At 55.6% G+C, this 13,091-nt stretch overlaps 2 protein-coding genes across 2 annotated transcripts; both read left to right on the top strand.

Moving 5' to 3' along the window:
- Positions 1 to 4,763: 4,763 nt before the first annotated feature.
- On the top strand, positions 4,764 to 8,679 carry CCNP (cyclin P; the record flags this gene model as incomplete). The annotated part of the gene is made up of 7 exons (XM_079759787.1): positions 4,764 to 4,821; positions 4,913 to 5,139; positions 6,452 to 6,541; positions 6,615 to 6,770; positions 7,349 to 7,507; positions 7,594 to 7,745; positions 8,477 to 8,679. 7 exons carry the CDS (start codon positions 4,764 to 4,766, stop codon positions 8,640 to 8,642), a joined length of 1,008 nt encoding a protein of 335 aa, XP_079615913.1. The 3' UTR covers positions 8,643 to 8,679.
- A 2,425-nt stretch (positions 8,680 to 11,104) lies between these two features.
- On the top strand, positions 11,105 to 13,084 carry TTC9B (tetratricopeptide repeat domain 9B; the record flags this gene model as incomplete). Its single annotated transcript, XM_079799785.1, has 3 exons — positions 11,105 to 11,519; positions 12,033 to 12,215; positions 12,981 to 13,084. The coding sequence occupies 3 exons, from the start codon at positions 11,105 to 11,107 to the stop codon at positions 13,082 to 13,084; spliced, it is 702 nt and encodes a 233-aa protein (XP_079655911.1).
- Positions 13,085 to 13,091: the final 7 nt, after the last annotated feature.

The following is a 13,091-nucleotide window of genomic DNA, read 5'->3' as shown; positions in this document are numbered from 1 at the left end:
GCTGTCGGGGGCCCTTTAAGTTGTGGAGGCAGAGAAGGCGTCCTGGGGCGGGGAGGGGGGGGAGGTGGTGTCAAGCTCAGGCTGGAGAGGGAGGGGACTGCTGGAAGTGGGAGCTGTTGAGTTTAGGAAACTCGGGGCCTGTGGTGGGGTGTGGTGGACAGAGGTCACCCCAGATGCTCAGGAACTGCTTAGGCAAAAAGATGGGGTGGAGGGCCAGGGGCGAGAGGGCCAGGTGGCTCTGAACAAAAAGGATATGTGAGGGGTCACTGGGCCCTGGCAGGACTGTGAGAGGGAGCATGTTCACTTCCCGAGGTGCTTGAGCCCTAGAGCAGGCATTGCCTGTGCATCTGCACCCCAAGCCCCCATTTATGCTAAACTGGGGAGCCTCCAGGACCCCAGTTCCCCTACAGATTCCTTGGTATACCACGGATTTGTGGTGGCTGTCAGCTGGGAGCACCTCAGGTTGGGCCACAGCCCCTTCGTCTGGGAGTCCTCTGACAGCTGGTTCCCGTGCTTGAGTCACTCTTCCCAGACGGGACCCAGGCTGCCATGCTACGCACAGGGGAACTGCAGGCCGGTTTGCCAGAAGCTATTGGGGCTTCCCACACGGAGTGTTTGAGATCTTAAGTGAGGGGAGCAGAAAAGTTGAGTCCAGGAAGTCTTTGTTTCCTGCGTCCAAGACTTGAGGAATTTTTTGGATTTCTTCCTAATTTCATATGGACATTTTTTTAATTATAAAAGTATGCCTTGGTGAGAATCAGATAAACAGGCCTCAGAAGAAAAGCCTTCCCCTCTCCCCTCCAGTCGTAGTCTGAGGGGCCGGTGTTAGTCCTTCCAAGAACCGTCACGGCTCCGTGTGGTCTGTCCCTGGGGACCTGTCGCAGTCCTTGGGCGGATTCCTGTAGGTTAATCAGCTGCTTCCTCCATTGAACTTAATGTCCTTAGATGCAGTGGTGCTTCTTATTCCTGGGACTTCTCCCAAACTGGGAGTTTTAGGGAAAAGATTTTAATAAAATTTTACCAATTAGAAGAATTAAATTTTGAGTCATCTGTTTTTTGTCATGTGCATGTAGAAAATGTCACAAGTTTTGTGTGTGTGTAAAGAATAATGCAACAAAACAAAAATGTGCAGAAGGAAGTAAAAATGACCCGATCCCAGACCCGGGGTTCTGAAGGTTCTCAGTCACCTTCTGCACAGATGGGCGTGGCATCGCCAAAGGCTGGCTCCTCCTTCTCTGTACAGCTCTCCTCCCAGGTAGTCCGGCCACGCCCCTGGGCTGTGTCCTGCCACATGGAACCCACACTCCCACCACCTCGTGTTCATTCGGAGGACGTGGGGTCACCGGTAACGATGAGGTTCTTTCTTAGTCCCTTCGTTTGGAGGCGCTCCTGTGGACATGGCTGTGATGCTTTCCAGTGGCTTCACAGGGTCCTTCAGGGTGGACACACCTCAGCTGAGTCTGCTCCCCTGTTGACAAGAATTTACTTGTTTCCAGGTGTTTTTGTTTGCTTTGTGCTGCTCCCACAGTACTGAAGTAAACCATAACAACCCCCTTTTACTGTGCTTGTGCTTTTATTTCTGTGGCCTACATTCCAGGGTTGCTGCATTTTAATGTGTCAGATAGCTTTCCAAAAAAGTGTGGTTCACGTATTTCTAACGTTGATTAGAAATAATTTCAGACTGGTAGAAAACTTTGAAACTTTAAAAAATAGTGCTAAAATGACTCTAGGGTTAGAGCAGGAAATACACAGGATGAACCTGGAGCATCCAGTCGTGTCCAGAATTAAGGACCTAAAAGAAAAGAAAACCTCACTAATGGCATGTAAAGGGACACGGGAGCCAATGGGAAGAGCTGCTAGTGGCCAAAGCTGAATGCAATTCGAGCACCAAAATAGTGTAGTATTGGTTATACCCAAAGTGGTGAGAACAGCCAGATCTGTACGGAAGTCCCAAACTTCCTGTAGATGCTCTGCCTCCAGGAGAGCATGCCCCTCCGGTGTGGGCTGCAGAGCGACTTCTTCCAAAGAGTACAGTGGAGGCGGGGCAACGCCTGACAAAGACCACATCAGCCAGTGATCGGAGTCAACAGCAGTGACAGTCACGTTGGCATTGTGTCTGATACGATGCAGTGAGGATGGTACCCTGTCTCTGTGGCCTTCCTCTAGAACAGACTCCCCAGTCTAAAAGAAAACAGACACCAGGCAATTCCCAACCGAGGGATGTTCTACAGAAGACCTGCCACTAGTTCTCAAACTGTCAGGGTGGTTCAAAACAAGGAAAGCCTGAGAAACAGCCAGGAAAAGCTTTAGGAGACAAGGAGACTCAGTGTAATGTATCCTGAATGGGGTCCCGGAACAGAGAAAGGACATTAGGTAGATAGGAAATCTGAATAAGGCATGGACTTGAATAACATTTCTATGGTTCATTAAATTGTGACGAATTACCACACTAATCCTTTTATATAATAAAAGGCTAATATGCAAATTAACCAAATGGCAGAATGAGTGGTTGCTATGACACGCACTGACCACCAGGGGGCAGACGCTAAATGTAGCAGCTGCCTCCTGGTGGTCAGTGTGCTCCCACAGGGAGCACCACTCAGCCAGAAGCCGGGCTCACAGCTGGTGAGTGCAGCGGCGGTGGCGGGAGCCTCTCCTGCCTCTATGGCAGCGCTAAGATGTCTGACTGAACACATCCCCCGAGGGCTCCCAGACTGCAAGAGGGTACAGGCCGGGCTGAGGGGACTCCCCCCCCCCCCCCAGTGCATGAATTTCGTGCACTGGGCCTCTAGTGATGTATAAGATGTTAATAGGGGAAATTGGGTGTGGGGTACTTGGGAACTCTACTATGTCTGCAACTTTTCATAAATCTATTTTTTTATTTTAAAAAGTACAAGTAAGTCTTGTCTCCACGCAGGTTCCCCACAGTGTTTTACATTTACTCTATTCCCCCCCTCCACATTTACATATCTGTCCTATAATGAGAACATTGTCTTAACCACAATCCAGTGATCAAGGTCGGGAAGTTAACAGTGAAACAATGTTCTTCTCAGACCTTCATCAGACTTTGCAGTGGTCACACTAATGTCCTTGTGTACCAAAGAGGGAACAACTTCCTGGCTAGTGACTCAGTCCCGGCTCACTGTTGAGCCCAGTTGTCAGGGTTGAAGCTAATGGGCAGTTATTTTGCAGAATGCCCCTCAATGAGGGGTTACTGCCTGATGCTTCCTTGTGGCTATGTTCAAGCTATTTTGACAGGAATTCCCAGAAATGATGTGCCCTTCTCAGTGCAACTTACCGGGAGGTTCCAAACAGCCCATGAGCGGGGTGACCACTCCCATGGTTAAGGTGGCGTTGGTCAGGTGTCTCCACGGTCACGTTACAACGTCCTCTTTGTAGTTAGTATATTGTACAGAGACACTTGGAGAATGTAAATGCCCAGGTTCTCACCACAAGCTCACAAAAGCCCTGAGCCAGGCAGGTGCCTGATGTGTTTAAGGACCATGAAGAGGACAAGGTGTCTCATGTGGAGGGAAGGAGACGGAGAGCAGAAGGAAATGAGGTTAGAGAGGGCCAACGGGACCTTGTGGGGGAGGGGTTTGGTTGCACTGTATGTACAGCCATTGGTCCAGCATCTCGTTCTTCTGTTTGCGTTGCCAGCCTCTGACTCCGCAGTGCCTCGGATAGCAAGCTCTCCCCCGGCAGGAGGCTGTGCCTCCACTTGGGGCATCTCCCCGGCCTTTGCTTTCCTGGCTCCTTCCCAGATTTTAGCTCCAATGTCACCTCCAAGAGGTCCTTGCAGACAACTCTAAGTTACAAACCCAGCCTTCCCGCTCATTCATTAGCAGATACTTACTTAGCACCACGTGCCCAGCTTTGTTCTAGGCATCGGGGACACAGCCATGAAAAACAGACCAGCCTGCTCTCATGGGGTTCGCGTTCTAGTCAGGAGGGAGAGAATAAGTATAGAGAATGGGGACAGGACGTGCTCAGGGCGATGCTGTTCACGGAGAGGGTGACATCTGAGTGAACTCCTTAAAGGAAGTGAGGGGTATGTGAGGTAAGGGAACCTCAGGCAGAGGAACAGAGGCCCCGAGGTGAGGTTGGGGAGGAGCCGGGAGGCGGTGCGGCGGGAGAGGGAGGAGGGAGGGAGGTCGGGAGGAGATGAGCGCACAGGTGTGTGCTCCCCTGTGGGAAGATAACGCAGAACCTCGTGGGCTTTCACTCTGAGCGGATGGGAGCTGCAATGGAGTTCGGAGCAGAGGCCAAGTGAGACCTGGCTCGGGTGTGCACAGGGTCCCTGTGGCATGTCCGTCCGGGACGGAGAGCAGCGAGGAGCTGCTGCACCAGGCCAGGCCCAGCGACCGCCGGCGCCTTCTTCCCGTCGCCCGCCGCTCTGGGCCTACAGGCGGCGGCTACCGGGGGTTTGCTCACCCCGAATCCACTGCCCGGAGCACAGAGGCCTTCTCTACACAGTGGTGAAGTGACTTGTAGCTCCTATGGACTAAGCTTTGATTCTATTAAGCCCCGCGCTGGCCACTTAACAAACACCATCTTAGAAAACCCTCGGGACAACTGTCAATGGAAACAATCCCTACTTCACAGCAGAAGAGCGTGAGGCTCCAGGAGACCGCTCCTCGTCATGCGGTAAGTGGAGGATGAGCGCTTGACCCCAGCTGCCTGACCTTAGAGGGTCTGGAGTGCTGTTCGCCACTGACCACGCACCTGCCCGCCTGCCCAGGTGAAGCTTACTCTCCGCGCGCATGCGCCCAGACTTGCTTAAAGCGCCGGCGGCGCGGATCCTCGCTCCAGTAGGAAGAGGTGGGCTCTTGGCTTCGCCCTCGACGCCAGCCTCGAAGATGCTGGTGAGCTACGGGAGCCCGGGTCCCGCTCCCGGCTCGGGGCGCTCCAGGCGCTGACCCCAATCCTTCTCCCTTGCAGAGTCCGGCAGCCTCCCTTGACCCAGAGCCTGCGAGCGCCCCAGTCCCCGACAACGTCCCCGCGGGCACGAGCGCCCCCCCAGGATCCCCGGAAAGGCCCGCGGGACGGTGCGCGCCGCCGGGGCTGGAGGAGGCTCTGAGCGCGCTGGGGCTGCAGGGAGAACGCGAGTACGCCGGGGACATCTTCGCCGAGGTCATGGTGAGGCGGATGGGGACCCTCCCTGGAAGCCGCCCCAGCCCTGAGGGCAGCGGACGGGGGGCGGGGGGGTTGGCCCAGGCCAGAGCTGCCGGGCTCGCCTAGAGCCCGTGTGATGGGCATTTCTGAACTCCCTCCCGGCCAGCCTGTCCGCCCCTTCCCAACCCCACCCCAAGTTCCCGGCTGGTTTTTCCTGCACAGTTTTCTTCGGATGACTGTTCCCACCCTCCCAGGCTGTTTGCAGTTCCTCCCCTGGTACTTCAGACCCCTCCTACTCGTCCCTCACACTTATTCGTTCAACAAATATTTAGCAATTTATCAACAAATGTTTTTTTTCTATCCTCCCTGTGCCTTAACAAATTACAGAGTTTCAAAGTAACTTTAACAACTGTTTTTGAGCATGCTCCAGGCGCTGGGGGTGTGGTGATGAACAGCTGCCGTTTGTCTTCACTGTGGAAGGCAAGCAAGCAAGTGTAGTGGTAACTTCAGAAGGGCCATAAAGACCGAAACAGGCCGAGACACGCTGTCAGAGGAAACACTCAGGGGATGAATTTATTTAACACGCGTCTTGTGAACATCTCTTCGGGGCCAGGGTCTCTGTGACGAGCTGAGACACAGCTGGGATTTGGACAGAAATCCCTGTTCGTGTGGTGCCGGCAGCCTGGTTGGACAAACAAAATACACAACGAAACATAGCCGTCTCCAGAGTGAAAGTAACATGAGGGAGATAAAGTGATGGGACAGGGAGGAGTATGGAAAGAGTCAGGGACGTTTTAGCTGACGCATGAATGACCAGAAGTCAGCAGTGCCAGGAGCTGGGGAGGGACCATTTCAGGTGGAGGGCATAGTACATATATGCATAGGTCCTGAGGGAGGGGTCCGGTTGGCATAGCCCAGGGCCGAAAGAAGGCTGGGGCAGCTGGAGTGTGAGGAGAGAGAGGGAAGAGGTGATGTTGGAGCAAGGACGGGGCCTGGGGGAGTCTGAGAGGAATTGGATTTTCTCCTGAGGGTCCTGGAAGCCGGGGAAGGGTTGTAAGCTGGGAGTTCCTTGGTCAGGCTTATACTTTAGAAAACGGGTGTTCTGAGGATGGATTTGCCTGGGAAGCAGGGGGAGGTGCTGTGGCAGGGCGCTGCAGACTGGGAGGGTGTCTAGGGAAACATCAGGAGAGAGTCCCGGGTTCTAGATGGTGACGAGAAGAGGAGCGCATCATCTGCCTCCACCTGGTGTGAGGAGGCGGCCGCACCCAGGGCTGGAGTTTAGGAGCGAGGCGGCGGCACAGGTGTGGAGAGTTAGGCCGTCCCTACCTAACCCCAGGTGTGCCCTGCGCTGCCGCAGACGACCCTGCCCCGCACCGTGACCCCAGAGATGCGCGCACTCGTGGTGGACTGGCTGGTCCAGGTGCATGTACGTAGGTACCAAGAAGGGGGTGGGGCGGGGCCTGCGTGGCAGCCTGAGTGTAACCTGCACCCCTCCCCAGGAGTACCTGGGCCTGGCGGGGGACACGCTCTACCTGGCCGTGCACCTGCTCGATTCCTACCTGCGCTCCAGCCGGGTGCGCCTACACCGCCTGCAGCTGCTGGGCATGGCCTGCCTGTTCGTGGCGTGCAAAATGGAAGAGTGCGTGCTTCCCGAGGTACTTCCGGGGCGGGGCCAGGAGAGGGCGCTCTTTCTCCTGGCCGCAGGCACAGGCCGAACTACTGTGTGCCAAGCACCGTGCCCAGCAAACGCTTCATATTGTCTTGGAATCCCAGTAGCTCTGATGAGGTCGGGGCTGCCCGTGTGTCCTTTTAACAGGAGACTAAGACCCAGAGAGGAAGACATTTGCCCAAAGTCAAGTAGTTGGGACTTGGACTTGGTTACAGGAGTTATAATCCTTAGTGAGTCGTTACAGTTAGCACGTGTGAACTCAGTGCATTACCACAACTGCCTGGTGAAGTAGGAGCAATATCCCCGTTTTACAGATCAAGAAACTGAGTCTCAGAGCGCCCTGAATGTCCATGTCACACAGTGCGGACGTGGTAGGGTTTGAACTCGAATCCAGGTTTTTCTGACTCCGAAGCCCGTATTCCCTAAGACTTCCGCACAACACATCAATGGTCCCATTTTACAGACCAGAAAACTGAGGTCCAGAACGGGGACGGACCCGAACCCAGGGCAGGGAGTAACAGCCAAGGTCCAAGACTCCCCCACCTCTGTCTCCCCAACCCGCAGCCCGCCTCCCTCTGCCTCCTGGGCGCTGGCTCCTTCTCCCAGGCCGAGCTTCTGCGAGCCGAGCGCCGAATCCTGAGCCGCTTGGATTTCCGCCTGCACCACCCAGGTCCACTCCTCTGCCTGGAGCTACTGGCTGCTCTGGCCGGGAGCAACCCCCAGGTGCGCGGGGAGGGGAGCAGGGGCGTGGCCTGCGCGGCTAGGGGCGTGGCCTGACGATCTGGCAGGTGATGATGCCAATTTGGCAGGTGATACTTCTTGCCACCTACTTCCTGGAACTGTCTCTACTGGAGGTCGAGGCAGCTGGGTGGGAGCCCAGTCGCTGCGCAGCTGCGGCGCTGAGCCTGGCGCACCGTGTGCTCCACGAGGCGGGCTCTGGGTTGGAGCCGGCACTTTACAGGTATGGCCACAGAGGAGGGTCCCCCCCACCCCCCCCCCCCACACACACACACACACAGGTGGTGGCTTCAGGATCTGCCTTCCTGATCGTTGTCTTTACTGTCTCAGAGAGTGAGAAATAATTATGGGGGGGAGGGCACGATGGCACCCAGACTTGATTTTTCTGGGTGTAAGAGACAATGGGGTATGTGCCTAGCCTGGTTATCCCATTTGCTTTTCTCTGGGCGGGTCTGAGAGAGTGGGGCATTGTCCAGATTTGGGGACCCTTAATCTTGTCTAGGGTGGAATGTAGGATCTCCCCAAGCCCGCAAGATGCTCTAGCTGTGTTTCAGGGCTGAGAATGAGAGGTCTGCTAGCCACTAACCGCAAATGAAGTGTCCCATTAGCTGCTAGAGCCCCTATCCCTGTCAACCATGCCACCAAGGGGCTGGGCGAATTGTCTTTGTTCCCAGCCGTGCCCACCGGGTAGAGCTGGATGCCAGTCCATCTTCAGCCCCAGTCCTTCCCTCCTCCAGGGCCCTGGCGCTCTCTAACTGCGCCCTGTGGGGAGAATCGAGGGTCTGCCGGCCCCTCCAGCCACTTTCTAGTCTGGACGATGGGCCACGTGCCCTGGAAGGTTTCCGGGGGCCCAAGTCAATGTGTCTTCTCCGCCTCGAGCCCCAGCTCCGAGGACAGGTAATCTCCGCCGCCACCCCTTGCATCCATCTTCGTTTCTCCGTCTTTCCTCCGCAGCCCCGCGGAGTTGGACCCGCTGGAGCCGTGCATGGCCCGCGCGGTGCTCCGAGGCCCCGCACCCGGCCGTGCTGCCATCTTCCTCAAGTATGCGAGGCCACAGCGCCGGGGCACCAGCTTCTTTGCTGCCCGCCTGCTCTGCTGTCCCCAGTCGGGACCCCCCTGAACCCCGAAACCCGTCAAAAAAGACTCAATGTGTGTCTGTCTCCCACTTCAATAAAAGAGTTTCTTTTATTCCGAGCGCTCTCTGTCCTTATTGGTCAAATGCTGGTCCATCTCTTGCTTTTGATTGGTTACTTTCCTTGGGTTGGATGTTCTCACTAACTTCCTTAATGATGAAATTCCGAACTCTTCCGCGAGGGGGCACTGGTGGGCTTCCGCCCGGACTGCTCAGCAGGATCAAACTGGGATCCCAAGCGCCAACATTTGCGGAGATAGATAGATGGACAGGGAGGCTACGAGGAAAATTCCAGTGCAACCTGAATGGCCCTCCGTCTCAGAGTTGGGAAGAATCTAGGAGGGATGGGCTCTGGGAAACAGAATGTCTGCCCCAGGCATGAATTCTACCTAGATGTTACCAGGTTTTCAGATTTTGTTCAAGTGAAGCTGAAAACCTGCAATTCCTTAAATACCTCTGCTTCCCTATGTTGGCAACTAATTCAATATTTTTTAATGGTTGCACAAGCCCAACACATCGCCTGCGAGGGTCATCTGTGGCTTTATGGGTCTTTGATAACAAGAGTTTTATAAGTGGGATCTGATTTACTTAACTTCATTGTGGTGTGTTTAGATTGTAAGTTAAATATTCACAAAGTTTTAGGACGTTGCTTGACACCTAGTAGGTGCTGCGAAAGTGCCAGCATTGCACCCTAGCAGGACTGTGAGTTAGTGGCAGTGGCCCTGTGTCTACCAAACCCCCGGCACCTAGCCATTTAGTAGGTGCTCAGAAAATATTTGTTATGAATCAGTGGATCGCCGCGTTTTTAATTAAAACACACCTGAGGTACAGAAAGATGACTTCACTGTTCTGGAATTCAACTGCAGGAATGTTAGATTCTTAACCAAGCCGGGTTTTGAAGGTGCAGGGAAGAGAAGTTTCTGTCCTAAGATGGTCAAGGTTGGACAGGATGGGGGCGAGCCTTACTCAGCAAAGTACAATAAGAGGTAAAAGCAGATGCTGCTATTGGAATGGAAGGTGCCTTGTTCAGGTTTGGGATGTGGTGTGGGGCCTGCCATGGGACCTCCTGGGGGAGATGTGGGATGGGAGGGGAAAGGGACAATGGAAACACAAGCTTGGTTCTTGGGGCTGAGGACCAAGCTAGGGTCTTGTGGGGGTGGGGGTGTAATACATAAAGTTATTCATTCATTCAACAACCAATATGGATGCTGACTCAGAGCCAGACACGTATGCTCACCTATCTCATAGTCTCACCGATGATAAGAAACACAGGTTAGTTGCCCAGCATGTACCAGGCCTTGTGCTAAGTGCTTTGTCTGCAAAATTCAGTCCCTGCCACTACTCTGAAGCAAGCTCACTTGTAATCCTCACGTTGCACAGAAGGAAGGCAAGGTGGAGGCAGAGTGAGGAGCTTGCCCAAGGTCCCACTGCTAAGTGAGTGGCTAAGGAGAGCGGAAGGACAGCCATCTCTTTCAGCCTCAGTTTTTCTTCCCGAAGGTTCTCACATGTTTTATTTTCTGTTCATTCCTATGCTTGCACCACTCACTCTGGGCTGTCACCTGCATTCCCACTGGTTTTTCTACTCAGTGAGCTCGATGAGGGCGAGAAGCAGATCTCTCTTGTTCATAGTTATTCCCTCCTCTAGGAGATCCATTGATTCATGACAAATATTGTCTTCACTCACCACTACAGTCCAGGGCAGACACCTCCTCGGGGCCCTCAGAGCCTGTTGTGTGGCCTCTATCCGGGGCTTCCCAGGCGAGCCCACTCTGGGCTGTCACTGGCTACTGGTTTGTCTCCTCACGGGACTAGGGGCTCCATGAGGATAGGGCCCGAGGCTCCCTCCTTCCCCGCTATATCCCAGCATCGCCCGGCCCAAAGCTTGGCACAGAAAAGATATCAGTGAATATTTGCCTGTTGCATAGATAAACAAATGAGTTTCAAAGTTGCTATCATTGTCCCTTCCATGTTACTGAGGAGGATATAGAATCCCAGGTAATTTAGGTGATTTGTCCAAGTCATATGTAACTAGTGAGGAAAAACCCAGGAATTGAATCTGGGCACCTTGATTCCAAAGCCTGTATCCTTAGCCAACATGCCAAATGCCTCGTGGGCTGAAAACCAGCTTTTCACGAGGTTGAAATCTTCCTGTTCTTTTCCCCAGACGTACCCTTTCCTTCTAGAAAGCTTTGGGAGCTTTGGGCACGAGGAAGGAGAGCAGGCAGAAGGGTAGGGGCGTGGGGTGAGTGGAGAGGAGGAAAAGGTGGGCTGGAGAATGAGGGCTGGGGCTGATTCGAAGAAAAGGGTGGGGAAGTCTTGAGGGGTTTCTCTAGACCCATAGGGGGCAGTCGGAGTCGGCCACCGGAGGTGAGGGGCGGGGAAAGGGTGGGGACAGGCCCGCGCCGGGGCGCAGCGATAGCTGCAGCAGCGGTCTGCAGGAGTTTCCCACAATGCAGCGCGGCGCGCTGTCCCCGGTGCTGATGCTCAGCGCAGCCCCGGAGCCTCCACCGCGTCCACCTCCCGCACTCTCCCCGCCGGGCCCGGGTCCCCGTCATGGCTCCGCTCGGCCTGGTCCTGCCCCAGAATCGTCGGGGGGCCTGGGCGCGGCGCTCGATAGCAGCCTTCGGGCCGCTGTGGCGTTTAAGGCGGAGGGTCAGCGCTGTTACCGAGAGAAGAAGTTCCGGGAAGCCATTGGCAAGTATCACCGCGCGCTGCTGCAGCTGAAGGCGGCGCAGGGGTCCCGCGCTGGAGGCCTGCCCACCCCCGCCCCCGGGCCCCCCACCAGCCCGGGGCCAGCCCGCCTCAGCGAGGAGCAGCGGCGCCTGGTGGAGAACACGGAGGTGGAATGTTATGACTCTCTCACGGGTAGGCGGCCGGCCGTCGGGAGCGCAGAGGGTGCTTATGTGACGGGGTGGGGGTGAGGGGCAATCCTGAAGCCTTGGGCGGGGTGGGGTGAGCGGAGGCGCTGGGGTCTGTGGAGGGGGGGGGGACACAGCAGAACTTATCAAAGAGGGGGCTTGGGGAAGTAGGGGACCACGGGGATGGAAGGAGCTGGGATGCAGGAAATGGGCTTTGGGCTGCCACCGTGAACCTCAGGTGAGAAAGCCTTGCCCTGGGTGCACCATTTAAAGCCTCATCCCTCACCTGAGCTCGGCCTCAGTACTACCCCCTCCCCCTACGAAAATAGTCTGTTTTCACACCCTCTAGCGGCAGTGCAGGTTGATTCCATTCTGATTGGTCAGAGGCTCGGCAGCCCCTGGTGGCCTGAAAAAGCCCTTAGGCCCGCTCAGCCGTGCGACAGGGTGGGGGTTCCCTCGGGGATGTGAAGTCTGGGGTTGCCGGCAGGCTCTGAGAGCCCCGGTCCTGGCGCCCCCGCAGCCTGCCTGTTGCAGTCGGAGCTGGTGAATTACGAGCGGGTGCGCGAGTACTGCCTCAAGGTGCTGGAGAAGCAGCAGGGCAACTTCAAGGCCACCTACCGCGCTGGCATTGCCTTCTACCATCTGGGTGACTATGCGCATGCGTTGCGCTACCTGCAGGAGGCCCGAAACCGGGAGCCCACAGGTGAGCGGGGTGGCGGCTGGGCGGAGCAGGGAGAGGGGCTGGAACAGAGCAAACAGGGCAGGAAGGCCAGGGCACAGCTCCCTCCACCTCTCCACCTCCTCCTACTCACCCACCCACCCACCCACCACCTCTCATCTATTTATCGACTCACTTTGATGCTTCCCATTTAGCCCATTCCCTATGCACTCACTCCATGCCCCCCCCCCAAAAACACACATTCATCCATCCACTCCCTCACTGACCCACTCCCACACCCACCTATCACCCACCTGTCCTCCCAGCCACCACTTGTGAAGCGCTTGCTGGGAGTTAGACCCCGGGTGGGAAGTGGCAGGACGTTTGCTGGGGTGGGACAGGGATGGCAGAGCTGGAGACTTGCTCCTTGCCCTCTGGGTGTGTTGGGGTGTAGAGAGAACAATATGAGATTTTGTATTACCAGCCAGCGAAGAGGAGCCCAGCCTGCATGACCTGGGCTGTGGGAGGGAGGCAGGTAAATGGTTTGGAGAACAGGCTTTGCGCAGAGGTCACTGGAGGGTAAGTAGAGTATAACAGGAATCTCTGAGCCGAGCACTCCTGGCAGGGGAATAGAAAAGCTATTCTGGAGGTGTGACATACCCCTCCCTTGTTGGGGCTGGGCTTTTGAGGAAGGGGTCTGGCAATACCAGCTGGGGAGCCACTGAAGGCTGGGGACAGTGAGGTATGAACTGAGGTGCTACAGACGTCACCCAGGACACCCAGATAATGCCCTGCCCACCGTCCCTGCAGACACCAATGTCCTACGCTACATCCAGTTGACCCAGCTGAAGATGAGCCGGTGCAGCCTGCAGAAGGAAGACAGTGGGGCCCAGCCTCGGGATGTCATTGGCTGAGGCCACC

This window comes from Cnephaeus nilssonii (genome assembly GCF_951640355.1).
Source record: "Cnephaeus nilssonii genome assembly, chromosome: 20".
Taxonomy (NCBI): Eukaryota; Metazoa; Chordata; class Mammalia; order Chiroptera; family Vespertilionidae; genus Cnephaeus; species Cnephaeus nilssonii.
The sequence above is the reverse complement of the archived record's forward strand: the minus strand, read 5'-3'. Positions and strand labels throughout refer to the sequence as shown.